Source organism: Lissotriton helveticus, chromosome 9 (assembly GCF_964261635.1).
Source record: "Lissotriton helveticus chromosome 9, aLisHel1.1, whole genome shotgun sequence".
Lineage (NCBI taxonomy): Eukaryota > Metazoa > Chordata > Amphibia > Caudata > Salamandridae > Lissotriton > Lissotriton helveticus.
Window position 1 is genome coordinate 876,635,645 of NC_136070.1, and position 18,891 is coordinate 876,654,535.

An 18,891-nucleotide genomic window follows, 5' to 3' on the forward strand; every position below is an offset into this window, starting at 1 on the left:
ATATGAAGCTAGCATGCGTTTGGTGGTTCTTGCTGATTTCTCATGTGTGGAGAAAGTAAACCTAATCAATGAGTGGTCAGTCCATATGACTGCCTTAGTCTCTTTAACTGTAATGTTCTCTATGTTAGAGAACAGAAGATCTAGTGTGTGCCCTGCTATGTGAGTGGGTCCCTTAATCCATTGTTTTAGTTGAAGAATGGACATGTCGTTTTCAAGGTGGCTTGCTGCTACATTATCAGTTAATTCATAGGAGAATTGTGATACCTACCTTTCTGCCATCTTTGTATCAGGAATCCTTTTACACTCTTTTGAACTTCATAGGTCCTTGTCCATTTACCTTGAAAGAACAACACCTTTTAGAAATGCAGCTTTTTTTTCATGACTTTGAGCCTAGATAAGAAGGGCAATCATTCCGCTCCTACGGCACTAGGTAATTGGATTTAAACCCTAATTTCATTGACTTACCACAAAGCAGGAGTATCTATACCTAAGGATGTTCAGGGCTATGAGAGTCACATCCTTCTGCAGAGCCTTCAAAGGCTTCTCTTTGAAAAACATTTGTACTGTATCTACCTGGACATGCTCACACACTTTCACTTCAGACTATAGATTAAGAAGTAGGGGAAGTTTTGTCTTCTTCCTTATGTACATGTGTATTTTCCAAAGTTAATTAGGTAGGTAATTCTCACACTCATTGTGTAATACGAATGTATGACATTACAACAACATACATTACCACGCAGTAGGTTACAATGCGGACATTACATCGTCCGCGTTGTTACCACGCATGGCTTTACATCGCAAGTCGTTTCTACGACTTGCACTAGATGGACTTAGGAATAGTATAAATTACTATTCCTACTTCAGTTAGCGCAACAGTGGGAATGTGTTGGATTTAAAATCCAACACATTCCTTGGTGTTGCACGCCATCTAGCGCAAGTCGTAGAAACGACTTGCGATGTAATGTCATGCGTGGTAACAACGATGACGATGTAACGCCTACGTTGTTACCTACCAGCGTGGTATTGACAGCGTCATAAATGCGGTTTCCCGTGTAATACATCTTCATTTTGTGCTGTGCTGCGTAGACACTTCTGTATTTTTTGATGTTTATGAAGAACTGGGGTATACGCTACAATTGTAAGGATTGGGATAAGGAAGACAGAAAAGATAGATAATGACTAGGTTACTTACCATTTATCTTTTTTACTCCAAGTCAAAGGCCTGATATAGAAGTAAGAGGAGGGAGGGAATACTTTGTCAAAAACGTGACGGATATCCCGTCTGCCATATTATGATCCAAATAAGATAGAATGTGATTTAGTGATGGAGATCCTATCTGCCATATTATGATCCTCATTGGATAGAATGTGATGTAATACAGAGGACGGGATATCCATCACGCTTGTGATGGAGTGTTCCCCTCTGCCAACTTCTACATTAGGCCCATAGACATCTTCGTCAAAGTCCTAGGTTCACACCTCTCCCTCTCGGAAAAGGAAAGGAAAAATTGCATTTAGTAATTCCAGGAAGTCTCCTACTCTCCCTCTCCTATTTGGGTCACCGGTCAAGATTTCCCTGTGGTAGTCATATTTGGAGGCAAACAAGTTAGGATTGTTTTTTAGACTGGGTTGATGCTGTCTGCAAGGACTGGAATGGGCAAGACGGCTGACTTTGTGTGAATACCTTGCAGTAATGATAATGCAACACCCAATACTTCTGTTTCCTCTTTACCTGCCCGCTTGTGCTTGACCATAAGTATGTGAAAGTAAACTTTGCAGATTTAAAAGGGTAAGGCTTTTTTGATATTCAACACTACCCAATACATGACCATCTTGCTGGTCCAGTGGCGGCTCCTTCATTAGGGCGGAGCAGCACCGCTCAACTGCTTTCTCGCAGTGCAAGAAGCAGAAAATAAAATGGTATTTTAAATGCCATTTTATTTTCTGCTTTTCACACTCCGAGAAAGCAGAAGGCACAGGTATGCCTGGTTGGGGGCGGGCGGGAGGCTATGCCTGATTTGGGAGGGCGGGTGGACGAGCGTGGAGGAGTGGCTTGCACCACTCTGAGTGCCCTGACTGCTTGGTCGGCCCTGGGGCAGACCAAAGCAGTCATGCACCCTCTACATTTTCTCTATGTAGGCTGTATGCAGCCTACTTAGAGAAAATGGCCTCCAAACAGGTGTCCGGCACTTCACACCAATCACAGCGCTGCCATTGTAGCGTTGTGATTGGCTACAGGAAGGGAGGGAGCATGCCTGTTCCTGTTCCAGTTCAGGACCGGCCCAGTAGCAGAGGCAATGCAGGACTGGAATCAGGTAAGTTTGAGTTTTATTCATACTTTACCACCCCCAAGGTAACACCCGCGCGATAACCCCTGCGTGACCCCCCCGGCCCCCATCCGCAATAATTACGAGCCGCAACTGTGCTCGTCTTCTTTCGTGAACCTTAATCTAACCAAAATAGCATCTTAACAAAAAGCATTTTGTGTTTCCCAACAAAGGAAAAAGAAAATCCTTCCACAGAATTTCAAAAGAGGAACATGGTCATCACTGTTTTGGGCTTGTTCATCGCTGGTTCAGACGGTGCGAACCGAACTCTAAAACATGCTCTCTTAATTCTGCTAAAATATCCAGACATTCAAGGTAATTCAGGCTAATATAGTAATACATGTTGTAATAGATCATTCATCTACTGCTTCCTTTTTATGTATCACTGTATCAAATGTTTTCACTCAATAATCAAGGGACAATGTGCCATTTTGCAAATCAAAGCTGATTGGGCATCTGCACACCAGTCATTCCTTCATTTAAAATAATATGGGCCAGATGTAGGTAACAGCCGAAATTACCGAATTTCGGCAGTTACCGACCGGTATTGGGCATTTGGAATGTATGGGAGGATTCGGTAAATTACGTATCAGTATTTACCGATTCGGTATTTACCGAATCATCATTTCCGTTTCGGTATTTACCGAATCGGTAAATGACATGTAGGAAGCACTTTGAAGAGTGCTTCTGTGCTTTAACCACTTGGATGCTAAGGCCCTGGAGACATTTATTAACACTTTCCATTGAAATCAATGGGAACTCCATGACGAGTTACCCTTGTCATTAGCAGCCAAGTGGTTAAGGATTCGTTATTTACCACCAACTATTAGTTGGTGGTAAATAACGAATACCTCTGTAAATGCAAATCTGTGCATTTACACCTGTGCCATGTGACAGACATACATGCCCTTAGGGCATGTATGTGTGCCACATGTGCACACAAGCACAATTCAGGGGTGCAGCAGGGTGTCAAAGTGACACCCTGACACCCTTGACTCTTTCCCTATTTTACCGAATCAGTAATTACCGATTCGGTAATTTACATTCATTCCTACGGGCCTCCAGGCCCATAGGAATGAATGGCAATTACTGATTCGGTAAATACCGAATCTTAACAATTCGGTAAATTTTACCGAATTATTACCTACATAGCATTTACCGATTCTAAAATACCGATCGGTAATATTCGGTATTTTAGAATCGGTAAATCCTATTTACCTACATCTAGCCCTATGTTGTCACAAATTCAGAGAAGTATTTAACTGACAGGTATATTCCCCCATTCAGTTTCAAATTATTTTGTGGCACTCCTAAATAAAATCTGCAATTAGCTATATAATGCCTAGAAGCCTGTACTTCCGGTAAACGCCCATCTCTAATGACGTTATTGCAATCGAGCTGTCAAGTTTGTAATCACCTGTGATGAATAAATGATGTAGCTGTTGAAATATGATAACTTACTCCAGTTGAGTTCTTACAACTCAATGCTTGTTGTCATAATCATCAATCATAGAGAAAGGAGGTTCCAGAGCATACTTACAGCCACAGTTTTAAACAAGGAAAATGGGACATTGCTTTTCCTTCGCCTGAAAACTTGATAAACAGAAAGGACATTTTTATGGCAGCAAGTTTATTTTTTCCATTCTATAGGTCATTACAGCGGAGATACAATCTCTGCATGTTTCCAGGTGCAGGGCGGCTCTCCAGAGACACGAATATAGCATCTCCAGACTTACCATCATTATCTGTGCAGCAAAAACCAGGTTTTCATTCTGCAGCTGCATTCCCCTGTTAAGGGCGATGGCTCTGGGTTTGAGGAACTGCTCACAGCCCCTTCCAGAAGTAGACTATGTGAGCTAAGTGTATGAAAGCACTTGTGATAATAGAGAAGGGCTGCACAAAGCACTGCAACACCTTCTGGATTTACCTTGAAATTGTTGCTGTTCATCCATTTGCCGATGTGCAGCATGGTATATTGGAATTCAGAAATGGAATCAGGTTTGTTGTCCATGGTAAATATTAGTTGCAGATCATCTGCCTAAATAAATGTGCTCACATTTATATTCCTTAAGGGTAGAATCAGAGGGAATAGATACAGATTAAATAGGTGGGATGATAATGATGATCCCTGTGGCACTCCGCAAGTTGACTACACATTAGGTGCAATAAAGTGGGAGAGGCGGACCGACTGAGAGCGATCCTCCAAAGAAGGACATAATCCAGCTGAGAGCCGAACCCTGAAGTCCTGCGTCCCTAACACGATCCACCAAAATTCCATGGTTGACCATGGAATATATATATTGTGTTTGTATTGTTTATTGCCAATAGTTGGTAGGACAGAATATAGGCAGATATGTTTCTCTTTACTTGCTTTTACGAATGTGCTGGTTAAGTATGCATATGTTCATGACTGTCTTAAAAAAATAGATAAACGAAAAATAGGCGAAGTGCCTCTTATAGAAAGAATGACCTGATGTACTATTCCATTCCCAAAAAGGTTTTTAAAATTGCTCACTGACTTTTTGTGAATGGAATAGTATTTTGTAAACCAACCTATGTGCTAATAGGTCGGTTCACATAATGACGGATTGCAGGAGGATCACATAAGGTCTTGCCTAATTAATATTCAATAAGCAGGGTGACATTTGCTAGACCCTGTGATTGGATGCAGTCACTGCTATGAGGCCTGCCTATGATTGCATTCCAAAATGGAAAACCTTTTTTTTAAAAGCAGTCGGTGTTTCTTTAAAGATTCAAGGGCATACTAGCAAGGGCGATATTGCCGCTTTAGCTGGACTTTTTCCAAGGAAAGCGGCAACATTTTTATCGTCCTATTAGCAAGCTGTTGCTAACAGCAGTTAGCGATAGCTTGTAGGTGATAGCTACAGGTTTAGGGCCCGGCTTTGCATCTCAGCGATATTTATCGCTAATGACATGCAAAGTGGGCGTACCCAACCTGTTAGTGACTGAAAGCAGTCGCTAACACAGCTATCGCCTATTAGCAAGGCAGGCAAAATGATAAAAAAACTCACGCTAAGCTCGATTATCGCCAAAACCTAACGCCTGCTCAGACACTTCTTAACCTGTTTATCCAATAAGAGGTAGATATACAGGTTAAGTCCCCATTAGCGATGATGCCTAAATATCGCTGGATTTCCAGCGATATTCACGCATTGAGCCGCTATCGCCGGATATTTAATCACTTTGGAGATAAACGTTGCTAATAGCACGTTATCTCTGCGATAATATCCGGCGATAAAAAAAAATGCGCTATTCACAATTAGCGATAATTCTCGCTATTTGTTGCTAATATGCCCCTCAGTGCTGCGTTTGAAATACATTTGATTTTTATTTTGGAAAACATAAGGGTGAGCAGGCAGTGGTCCCTTGAACCACTGCCTACTCCCTCCGAGGCCAGCACGATTCCTATTCGCAAAAGGTTTTTTTACAGTCTTGAATCCCGTCATTTTGCAAACCACAAGGTTTTTGATCGCAAATGGGCACCTTGTCTGATGATTGAAAAATTGTTTACTATTAAGACTACCTCGTAAATATGCCTGCATATCCACACAGGCACAGCGCATAAAATGCTCTCCTTGTGTTTCTCAACATGCCTTAATTCTTACATGGACCATTTACCAACAGACAAGATTTACGAGGAGATTGAGAAAGTGATTGGCAGAATCCGCAGGCCTGCTATCGAGGATAGGATTAAGATGCCCTATACAGATGCTGTTATCCACGAGGTTCAACGATACAGTGACATTTTTCCCATGGGAGTACCACACACTGTGGTACAAGACACACAGTTCAGAGGATTCACTATCCCGAAGGTATATTTTCATACATATTTCTTCCTTCTTTAAAAAAAAAACCTGGTGCTTGCTGAAGTGTGTTTATAAGCGGTACCTTATACATAGAAACGTCTGTCTAATGAAAGGCGAAAAACACCAATTTGTCACTGTGAAAACAGTATATTGTACGTTTTTATAAGTTGTTTTAATGAATGTGCTCAGGTCGCGGGTGCATGCCATGGACGATGTGTAGGTTGCTGTAGGTTTCCTTATTCGTCATGAAAATGAGATACTCCGTGAACGAGTGTCAGAAAGACAGCAATGCCATCCTGAAAAGAACCACAGCTTTTATATACTGTAGTCCATCAGTGCAATAAATCACCACACAACCTGAAACAAAGGATACTCATTCACTGTAGGTTCACTCAACAATGCCATGTAACTTGTAATGCAGGTTGCAAAGATGTTAAGACCAATGTTTCATTGGCCAAGAGGGCTGATCCCTTGGGAGCGAACGCTCGCGCTTTACAAATACACACAAATATCAAATATCAAATATCAAATATCCATTCACATTTTTTGGATAACCACTGATTGACTATGCAAGCGAATTCAATGTGTGTAAATGTGTCTTATGTGGGTATCCTAAAATCTGTCACGGATCCCCTCCTCCTGGATCCAGACTGGAAAACTTGGCCACAGTATATGTGTAGATAACATAGAATAATTAGAGACTTTCATGGTTCCTGTCAGAATCTCTGTAGCGCCATGGGGATGCATGTCTAAAAATGATAAACCAGTGTCCTAAAATGTTTCTTTCGCAACAAGTTAACACATTATGGTTCACCAGAAGTTCTTTATAGAAACCGAGGGGTGAGATTTACAAGCCCCCTGCGCCACCAGTATGTCACATTTCGTGGCTCACTGGTGGCGCAGGGGCTCCTCTATATTTTCAAGGACATGAAAAGCCACCCTGCGTGACTTTTCCTCTCCTAGTGAAAACGGCCCCTTCACACGCAGCACTTTGCGTGGAAGGGGTGTTTCCTGGGTGTTGCTGTCTGTGCTCCCATGCAACACCCATGGAATAAGACACATCTCCAGATTTACGAGAAAACATAAATCTGGAGATGCGTCTGAATGCTACGCCACCCTAGAGGTGGCGTAGCAAGGCGCAACGATGAGAAATATTTTCATTTCTTTTCGTTTTTTCCTCTTTCAATGCGTGCTGCATTCTACATCAAGCATTGAAAGAGGAAAATGCCTGTAGTGATTATTTTTGTGCTGGAAGGTGACCCTTACTGCACAAAAACAACCTCCCCACGACGCAGGCATACTTGCACCATAGTGCAAGGGTGCCTGTGCCAGCGCATGGCTGCAGTTTGTGTGCCAGTACAGGGGGAAGCACAGAGATGCGACATATTCTTGTAAATATGTGGCATCCCAGTGCTTAGGAAGTGGCAGAGCACGGCTCAGCCAAAGGGCTTGCGGTGCCACGCTGCAGCACTTCCTTGTAGACTGCCCCGAAGATGCTAATACCACTCCAGGAGTTTTCTAAAGTATAGGGTACAGTAAATACAGGGTGCAGTATGAATTATTAATGCACTGTTATGAGTCTAAAACTTCAAAAAGGAGAGCAATAAAGTAATCAGTGTTAGCGCCTTGATCTCTGCAAATTTCCCCTTTATTCCAAGGACATCTCCTGTGATATATTCTGCCTGCATTTGACAGGCAAAATGTGCATGGGGAAAATCCCAGAAATGGGTTTTGGCATTTAAACTCCGAATCCCGTTTCCGGCTAGACTCTCCCATTCATGGTAGACTCTGTACTATTTGGAAATAAATAATTATGGGCATTGCAATTAATTCAATAGGTTTACATTGAGGAAATGTGCTAAATTGCACAGTACGTTAGAAACTGGGGTACATTTGTGTGGTCTTTCTTCATATATAAATATTACCTAGTGCTTCATGTTTCACTGTTTGTAGTTGTCTTGTAATTGCAAATGTTATAATTAAACATATTTAATTGAATGAAGATAAGTCATGTGCTAATAGCTTACTCAAGCAACTCCCAATAGCAAACTTGACAGCTCATCAATTTACTGTCCTGTAAAAGTGGTAATTGAAATTTATAAGCTTTTCTACTTAATGGTCTTAGTGGCAGCAGCCTGGGGTAAGGTGAATAGTATTACATTACGCTAATATTTTTTAGGATATGGAAGTGTTTGCCATTATATCTTCAGTCTTACAAGACCCCACAAAATATGAAGACCCAGGAACTTTCAATCCTAATCACTTCCTGAATAACGATGGTACCTTTAAGAGGAATGAGGCATTTCTTCCATTTTCCACAGGTATTCTACTTACATTGGTATTCTATTGCTCTATTGATTTTTATAATATACTCATAAACATGAAGTTAATTTGTTTCTATGTTATTTAAATAGAGGAAATGTCACGTAAATTGCTTTATTGAAATGTAATTCAACACAATGACGTATTATGTAAAGCGTACCAGTTTGTCTGCTGTAGTCAGGGCATGTACACTGAGATACATGAGATATTGCATCCTCACTGAACGTTGTGGGAATACTGCTAATTATCAAGGAATACCGTGAACAAACAAGGATAAGCGACCAAAGACAAAGATCCCTTAGCAAGTCCCTGATATATGAGGTGATGTGCAATATCTTTTATAGTGTAGGTTTACAATCAACACAGGAAGAGTATAATTTAACCATTTGTCTACTTCATTGTGTATTATACCCTTTGTTTGATATATGCGATGGAAAACCTCCTACTTTTCAAAATAAGGATATTGCAATACACCAAGAAGTTCTATGACTAAATAGAGTAATTTGGCCAAACGCCCAGCTCCTTTACAATGTCACAGAATTCACACTACTTGTCTAAGGTAGGATTTGGCACTTTCATCCTTTATTACTTTGGTCTCTTGCTCTATCTTATGAAAGTGATACAGCAATCATAGAAGAATCAGTTTCCAATCCACATAGTCAAAAGAAAACACAACGTCATGCAATTTGTACTTTATTTCAGAATATATTATAAGCACTTTTAAATTTAGCTTTCAAAATTTGCTGTTATTGTGCAAATGGAGTCCTACTTTCTTATAATGTATTTCAGATATACAAGTCAAATTAGTCTTTATTCAAATTCAAATTCATAAAAGACATATATACATTTAAAACAATAATCCAAACATTAAAAATCAGTTTCATTATTCAGAAGTTACAAAATTAAGAGGTCCCTTAATTGTTCCAAAGTTGCCAAGTCCATAAATACTATAAATAGTTAAAAGATATCATCCCTGCACCCACTTTTAAAAAACCAGGTACGTTAAAACAGATGAGAATGTTCCTGTCTCATTGTACATCATGCAGGCAACCCCTGTGCTCGTAGGAACCACATACCATGTAGAAAGTTTGATATTGCAATTATACAAAAATCCTTCCCATCAGTTCTTAAAATCCTAAGAGCTTCTGTACCAGAAGTAATATCCAACATATGGCATGTCGGCCTAATCCATTTATGTCTCAGGTTCTTGTATATTGGGCAAATAAAAAGAACATGGGTGATGGATTCCACTTGCTCAGGACAAAACGGGCAATCCTTGGTTGTTCCGGTACCCCATTTGCGAGTAAAAGATTTTATTGGGAGGGTACCTATCCGATATTGATGGTACCATTTCCTATCACTTGGGACTGTAATGAGATTCCAATATTTTTCATATACTGGAACATGTTTGGTCTCTAAAAAAACCTTAGACAGTGAATTACTCGTCAAGGACGAGAATCTTTTGACCATCACCATGTTCCAGTACAATCCCTTAAGTTCTTTACGCGAAGGAAATGGGGAACTAGTTGTGTCTTAAGCCACAGCTGGTTAAGTCCCATATAACTCAGGACCAACCTAACCTGCTTCAGCCAAAGGATTTTACCTGCTCCAAATGTATCCCTAACCTCCAAAAGAGCTTGGGCATACTCCGCTAGTTCCTCTGTGACCCAAAGCCTCCTCCAATATGCCACAGGTCTGAAACAGGCTATATCCTCCAGGAATTGACTGCCCAGATCATAATAGAGTGGTATAAGAGGAGTAGATTGTGGTAAACCCGTTATTGACCGCATACATTTATTCTGGGAGGTCGAGAGAGCAGAGATATTGCTGAAGCCCCATAATTCTGCCCCGTATAGGACCGATGCTGAAATTTTGGCATTATAGATTTTCAATAAGGGGGCTATGGGCTTAGAATAAGATTGTCTGGATTCCTTAAGCAGTGCCCCCGCCAATTGGGCATGTCTAAGTAACAGCATGTCCACATGCGGGGTCCATTTTAGTTTGGAGATTAATGTAATGCCCTAGTATGTGAATACATTAGCCTGTTCAAGTGGAACATTATTCATTGTAGCCTTCCCTAATACTGATTTTTGATTATGGAGAACCATGAACTTTGTTTTAGCTACGTTAATTATAAGGCCGGAATCTTTGCAGAAAGTCTCAAACCGATTTATGGCCACCTGGAGACCCTTTTGGGTTTTGGACAGCAACAGGGTGTCGTCGGCAAACATTAACAGGGGTATTTTTCTACCGTTTATAGTTGGAGCATCGGTAGGATAGTTCTCAAAATAATTTGTAACCCTGTTAATGTATAATGAGAATAAAGTTGGAGCCAATACGACCCCTGTCTAACCCCTCTTTCTATTTTGAATCTCTCAGTCACCCGGCCAAACTGACCCCATTGGACTTGGGCAAAATTGCCTTCGTGTAACTTAATCAAAAATGCCAACAAGTCCCTTGGCATCCCCTGATCGGCCAGGACTTCCCACAACCTAGATCTAGGCACCAGTTCAAATGCCGTTTTAAGATCTACAAAGGCGGCATAGATTCTCCCACCGTTAAGGAGGACTACATGCCAATAAATTAAAACAAATCTAAAAACCTGGTCTATGGTACTCTGGTGTGCACGCAACCCTGCCTGTAAGGGGGATAAAATACTACATTCGTCGATCCAGGCTTGTATGCGACTCAGGACCATCCTGGCGATTACCTTCTTTAAGCAATCTATCAGTCTTATGGGCCTGTAATTACCTTCGTCAGATGTATCCCCTTTTTTAAAAATAGGTAAAATCTCTGCACCGTTCCATGAATCTGGAATGGGGGCACCCTTGGCGATGGCATTTGCCAGGATCTGTATATACATTGCCCAAACCTCCTTGTTATACAGAAACAGATCAGCAGGGACACAATCGATCCCGGGGGCTCTACCACTATGTACACTGTTGAGGGCAGCTTCTACTTCCTTTCTAGTGAAACTTAAGTCAAGAGTGTCGATGTGGTTGAACACGCACCCTTGGGATGAAGTAAATTCATCCAGACCCATAACAAATTGTTTTTTGTAATGGGACACCCAATTCTCAGGGGGAACATGGTTAATTGGCGGTTTACCGGTACAGCCCCTCCCCCATTTTAGGAGGTGCCAGAAGCCTGCCATGTTCCTATCTGAGCTGGCTCCATATAATTCTAGCCAATATTCTTCTTCCCATTCTTTTTTGTCTATGTGGTGGACCCGCTTATATTCTATACGAGCTTGTAGGATAATATCCCTATTCTTAGTACGGATGGCCTGGGATAATGCTTTGAGGCCGCCCTACAAGTATTACCGTACCATGACTCTAAAGGAACTTTGGCATTACATTTATTTTTAGATTTATCTACAGTAAAAAAACTTTTCAGTTTGTTAAAAATATTTTTATGAACAAGTGTAACCTTGGACACATAACCCGGTGTGTCTTGGCAACCTGAGAGATTTTCTATAGCTTTGGATGCCAAGGCGTTGATGGCCACTAGCTTATTCTCCTTTAGAATACATTTTAGACCACTTGACCCGTCTCATATCGTTACTTTCTGTAATTTCGACCCTCAAAGTGGAAACCACATTGGGGGATTTAATCAAACGGGCCATCTGTAATAGTAGAGGATTATGGTCACTCTCTACCCTTTCCTCTATTCTCATGTCTACGAGATTTGGCCAAAATTCCTTATTAACAAGAATGTAGTCAATTCGACTACTTCTTTGACCAGAGCTAAATGTTACAGAGCCTTCCTTATCAGACACAGTTCTACAGTTAGCTGCTCTAAGACCATATTCCACACACAAAACTTTAAGTTGGATGGCCGCCTACGACCATTTCTTTATAGGAGCCAAAATTAGTTGGGGAATGTCCCATAAGGCGTCTTCTTCCAATCCCAGGTCTATGTCATTTGAATCTAGGGGTTCAAACATAGAAATTAAAATCACCAGCAACCACTATGTCATTTATTCCTGGGAGCTGATTGAGAAAAGAATCCAGGAGGGAGATGGTACTAGAAGCTTTCCCACCAGGTAAACCTGTGGCGTACACATTAATGATTATTAGGTCCCTGGCTCCGGGTCTTCTAATCCTAACAGCCATTATGTCCTTCCCTTCCATATCCAACTATTGGACTGTATACCAATCTGACATCCTCATCCAAATGACGAGACCCCCATTGGTCTCCCTCTATGTGCTGTAGTGGCAGGTTTATAAAAATTAATGTATCCTGGTCTGAATGTCGGATCAACTAACTACGTCTCTTGAAGGCATACAATATCATTAGAATCAATCAGCGACTGCCAGTCCAGAGACACTTGTTTGCTCTTTAGGCCAGCTATATTCCAGGAAATAAGACATGAATTACTGGCTTCCTTTACATTATCTACACCTTGTACGGGTACACTCTGTCTTCCTGTTCCACTAAAATCAGACTCTCCCCATACTAAGGGGAGGGCCTCTTGTACAAAAACTATGGGACGTACTACTGCTTCCAGGGAATTGGTTGAACCCCCTGCATACCGTAAGGCAGTCACTTCCTTTCCCGAAGCCTGTGCCTCTAAATGCGGTTTTTTTAGCAGAATGTAACGGATGTATGTCGTTACAACGCATGCTTTTACCACGCATACATTTACAGCGCAGGTTTTACAACGCAAGTCATTACAACGACTTGCGTTGGGGGGCGCTGAATAGTGAATAGTTTAATTTACTATTCCAACTCCTGTCCCCGTGGATAGTAGGGATGGTTTTGGATAGTAAATTAAACTATTACCTATCCTACAGCGCCCTCCAGTGCAAGTCGTTGTAATGACTTGCGTTGTAAATCCTGCGTTGTAAAGGTACTGCGTGGTAAAAGTTACGTCGTAAAGGATGTTTCCCGAATGTAACATCCTTTACAACTGTCTCCTTACCCTTAATACCCTTTATGTCCTCTATGCTAACATTAAATCCCCTAAATTGGGTATTCTGTTTATATCCCGGCTGGACATAACTATCCTTAGGGTGACCCTTCACTACTACCTCCCCTATTTCTACTGGGCCAGTGGTGGGGGCTAGGGGTACATAACCCAGTCAATCATTAGCACCCAATGTGCTCAATCCCTTGTATTTATTAGATAATGGAACATTGTAGCTAGTATGGCCTACCCCTAGACCTTGTTGCCTAAAGGGAATCCCTCTAATTCCTGGACAGGTGCTATAGAAGGACCCCAGCGGTAAAACACTTATAGCATCTTCCCTAACCCTTGGAGGAGCGTCCTTTTCTAGGATACACCCTACTAGCTTGGGGGACCTAAGACTGACGACTATGCAGTCCCCTTCTAAGCGTTTAGCTTATTTACCCACCCAGGCCACCCTTCTAACCATCAAAAAGTTTTCAAATAGATGGTTTCCAAACCCCGTTTTAGTGTCCAAATAATGTAGGGCCTTATTTTTTAATGTGGCCCAGTGCTCGTCCTCACCTGGACGTAGTGGGGGTACATTTGCTAGCACAATAGTATGGGGTGTTGCCTCAGGAGGGAGATCAAGGAAAACCCTTTGTGTTTTGTCTCCCCTACCCTCCTCACCTGCTCCTAATCTTGTGCTAAGTGTTGTCAATTTGGTCCTTTGGGCTTCAGATGGCAAAGATGACGGGAGGATGTACTAATTAGTGGTGGCAATAGGGGGATACTGTTAGGGGAAACCCCACAGGCCTGGGATTGACGGTGGGGGTTCACAGTTACTTGATTTCCTGCCCTTTGATGATCTGTCATTTCATGGAGACCCCCCCCCGGCAGATCCTCTGTTGGTTTTATGAGGTGATCTTCAATTTTATTAAGACTTTTGTCTATGGCATTTAATCTACACAGTGTTGGTTCCATAAGTTCCGTGAATAGAGTTTTAAGCTGTATTAGTGTGGCGTTACCTATCTCTCCAGTGTCTAGGACTTCTTCCCTTGTGTGTACTAATGCAGTAGTTACCAATTCAGACGCTCCCCTCACTATATCTGTACTAATGAGTTTGGCCAATTTTGCTGCTTGTGCGCTAGTTCCTGGGGATTTACAGGCTTTTCTTTTCTTATTATCTGTGGTTAAGTTAGGGGTAGGTGGTGCCTTCCTTTGCCTGGTTCTAACTTTATTGTCAGGTACCTTGGCTTTACTTATAGATCTAAGGTCTGTTGGAGTGGCTAAACGAGAGTCGCCGCTTGACATTATTGGGGAGTGGGAATACCTTGTGTTGCCTAAAACAGGGTCATCTAGTGTAACTTGTCCAGGGTGAAGGCTTAGTGGATCTAATGAGAGCCTCCTTTCGGTAGCCTCAATTTCCTGTAATAACACACTTTCCGCCTGGGTAAAAAAGGCATCCAGAGTCCCTGCCACTCCAACCCCCCCTTTACGTATTAGTTTAGTGGTCCAGTCCAGTCTCTACCGGGCGAGGACGGGCGCGGGACGGGCCGGAGCATGCCTGCGTGCGTCCCACGCTGGGGGAGGGCCGGGCCGGTTTTGAGGGCCTCAGGCACCCTCTCGTGTCGTCACTTCCTGTGCGCCTACCCCGCAGACGTCTGGGGCTTGTAGTTGGTCTGCCTTGGTCCTGCCCAAAGGCGGCTGAAGAACATGCCGCGCAGTTCCCCTCACGGCTTCTGACTGCTACGCTGGCGTCTCTGGTCTCTGGGCTCCCGCTTCCTTGGTCCAACTCCCAGGTATGATCGTCCCGCGCTGCAGGAGGGCCGGGCCAGTTTTGAGGGCCTCAAATGCCCTCTCGCGGCGTCACTTCCTGTTCGCCTACCCCACAGACTTCTGTGGCTTGTAGTTGGTCTGCCTTGGTCCTGCCCACAGGCGACTAAAGAACACGCTGCGCCGTTCCCCACACGGCTTCTGACTGCTACGGTGGCATCTCTGGGCTTCCGCTTCCTTGGTCCAACTCCCAGGTATGATCGTCCCGCGCTGGGGGAGGGCCGGGCCGGTTTTGAGGGCCTCAGGCACCCTCTCGCGGCGTCACTTCCTGTGCGCCTACCCCACAGACTTCTGGGGCTTGTAGTTGGTCTGCCTTGGTCCTGCCCACAGGCGGCTAAAGAACACGCTGCGCCGTTCCCCTCACGGCTTCTGACTGCTATGGTGGCATCTCTGGTCTCCCGCTTTCTTGGTCCAACTCACAGGTATGATCGTCCCGCGCTGCGGGAGGGCCGGGCCGGTTTTGAGGGCCACAGGCGCCCTCTTGTGGCATCACTTCCTGTGCGCCTACCCCACAGACTTCTGGGGCTTGTAGTTGGTCTGCCTTGGTACTGCCCACAGGCGGCTGAAGAAGACGCCGCACCGTTCCCCTCACGGCTTCTGACTGCTACGGTGGCGTCTCTGGGCTCCCGCTTCCTTGGTCCAACTCACAGGTTTGATCGTCCCCATGAGTGATGTAATATGTGACGTCATCAGCAGTGCATTGCGTGCACATGAGTTATAGTTAGCTGAACTAACTATAACGGGGGAATTTCAATGGTTTTGTATGAGTGAAATGTCCAGCTAACTATAACATGTATGAAACCTATGGTTTTTTCAGTGAATTTCAACGGTTTTTTAAATGCTAATTGCTAGCTATAACGTGGCTGAAACCTATGTATTTTTCAGTGAATTTCTAAGGTTTATTAAATGCTAATTCCTAACTATAACGTGGCTGAAACCTATGGTTTTTTCAGTGAATTTCAAAGGTTTTGTAAATGATAATTTTTAAATGTATTAATTGTTATATATTTTTTATACTGATTTACTACATTATTTTAAAATATTTATTTTTAGATATTTTATATTTTAAATTACATTACATGTTTTTCATATAAATTAAAAAATAAATGTTTTTAAAAATATTGACATTGTATTATATTTTTTTTTAAATATTTTTTTACTTTATGTATATTCTATATAGCAGGCAATGAAATCCTGAGGAAGGAAATTCAAGTTACTGTAACTACGATTATAATTACTTTTCAGGATCAGTAGTGGGCTGAAAGATGCAGCACTGAGGTCTCTCATGATAACAGGTGAGTAAATCGGAATTCGTAGTTTGGCTGATTTTTGAGGAATTTTTTTAACTTCCAAAACTCCACACTTAGAAGAATTTCCAAGTGAAGCCAGTCAATGTTAGCCTATGGAAGGAAATCCAAGTTACTGTAACTACGGTTAGAATTACTTTTCAGGATCAATAGTGTGCTGAAAGATGCAGCACTGAGATCTCTCCTGATAACAGGTGAGTAAATCGGAATTCGTAGTTTGGCTGATTTTACAGGAATATTTTGCTCAATAGTGAAGGAAGGGGGCGGCACCTGAGGTAACATGTGTGCAAACACGCCCTGTGGTGTGTTTTAGGTTGGGAAATAAAATCCTCTTCAATCCTGAGGTCCCCTGTGAGCCAACTAGCCCACCAGGTACCTCCAGTATGTGCCAGAGAGCTGCGTTGCAGATAGGTGTTCAGAGGGCATGCCCCCTTTTTACAACACTCTGCAACGCAGCTCTGTGGTGCTTACTGGAGGTACCTGTTGGACTAGTTGGCCCCTAGGGGACCTCTGTATTGAAGAAGAATTAATTCCTCAACTTAAAACATGCAACAGGGCATGTTTGCACACATATCACCTCTACCCCCGCCCCCTACCTTTACCACTGTGCAAACACTCCCCGTACCGCATTTTAACTTGAGGGATAAGTCCCCCTGCATACTGGGGGTCCATGGGGGCCAACTAGCCCACCAGGAACCTCCAGTATGCGCCAGGGGGCATCCCTGCAGAGAGGTGTAAAAAGGGGCATGGCCACATTAGGGAGAGGTGTGGCGCCGCGGCCAGGGCGCCTGACGCTGGAATCTGGGGATCAGGGTTCGATCCCCGGCTCCGGCGGCAGGTTAGCCCAGCACCATGTGACTCTGGGCAATAGCTCGCTTAATCTTCCCGACGGCCCCCAGCGCCTAGAGACCCTTACGGGTGATTGTGCGCTTTACAAATGTGGATTATTTTTATTACACCTCTCTGCAACGCAGCCCCCTGGCGCATTTGCAAAGGGGGAACTAATTCCCCTTGCATACTGGGGGTCCCTGGGGGCCAACTAGCCCACCAGGAACCTCCAGTATGCGCCAGGGAGCTGCGTTACAGAGAGGTGTAATGAGGCCGCGCCCTTTTAACACCTCTCTGCAACACAGCCCCCTGGCGCTTTTTCAGAGGGAGAACTAATCCCCCTTGCATACTGGGGGTCCCTGGGGCCAACTAGCCCACCAGCAACCTCCAGTATGCACCAGGGTGCTGCGTTGCATAGAGGTGTAAAAAGGGGTGTGGCCTCATTATACCTCTCTGCAAGGGAGCCCCCTGGCCAATACTGGAGGCTCCTGGTGGGCTAGTTCACCCCCAGGGACCCCCAGTATGCAAGTGGAAAACGTTCCAACTCTGCAAATGCACGTTTGCAGAGAGGCGCAGGGAGGGGGCATGGCCTCCTCCTGATCCCGTTTAATTTTTTTAAAAATATACTTTTAAGAAGGGGGGATTTCTTTTTTTTGGCCCTGGGGACCCCATCCCCGAGGGCCTGACCCCAATTCTTTGTTTTTTTATTTTTATTACGGGAAGGGGGCCACGTTGCCCTACTCCCGTGGCCAATTCTGGCCCTGGGGACCCCATCCCCAGGACATGGGTGAGTTTTTTTTAATACATTTTTTTCATGGAGGGGGCTGCATAGCCTCCCTCCTATGCCCCCTTAAGGCCCCAGGGACCCCATCCCCCGGGGCCTGATTTTTTATTTATTTTTTATTTGGAGGGGGGCTGCATGGTCCCCTCTCTGGCCACTTCTGTCCCTGGGGACCCCATCCCCCGGGGCCTGGCCTTCCTCGTTGGGTGCCGTGCGGGGGGTCCCCAAGCCTCCCACGGTCCCTGCCGGTTCCCCACATCCTGCGGGAGCCGGCATTGCTTTTCTGCATGGGGAGCAGCTACCATGCTGCTCCCCATGCAGAAAAGCAATCAGCTTTGATTTTTGAAAGAGAGAGCAGGTTTCCTGCTCTCTCTTTCAAAAATGTAAAGCAGTTTGCTGTGGTAGGGTGGGAGCCGCGATGCTCCCGCCCTACCATAGCAAACAGCAGTGTCCCTGGGGTGGGCACCCCGGGACACTGCAGGAGCCGGCCCTGGGGGTTGGCGGTCCCCAGGGCCATCGAGGGCTCCAGGAGGGGGCCCACGCAGCCCACCTCCCACCTCTTAAAAGCCCCGGGAGGTGGTGGTCCCCGGGACTCGGGGTTGTCACGGACCCCCCTATTTTACATATTAGAGCCCCGGGTAGGTGGCGGTCCCCCGGGGCAGGTGGGGGGGCTTGAGCCCCCCACACAGGTTTATTTATTTTTTTATGTAAAAAACGAAGCCCCGGGGGTGGCGGTCCCCGGGTATGCGGGGAGACCGTGAGCCCCTCTACA

General features: G+C 44.1%; 1 protein-coding gene across 1 annotated transcript in view; it reads left to right on the top strand.

Moving 5' to 3' along the window:
* The window catches only part of LOC144783025 (cytochrome P450 2G1-like), a 367,886-nt gene that overhangs the window by 215,823 nt on the left and 133,172 nt on the right, over nt 1-18,891 (top strand). The window contains exons 6-8 of the mRNA XM_078662213.1: nt 2,504-2,645; nt 5,976-6,163; nt 8,337-8,478. Coding sequence (XP_078518339.1) covers nt 2,504-2,645; nt 5,976-6,163; nt 8,337-8,478 — 472 coding nt within the window. The remainder of the gene's footprint in view (nt 1-2,503; nt 2,646-5,975; nt 6,164-8,336; nt 8,479-18,891) is intronic.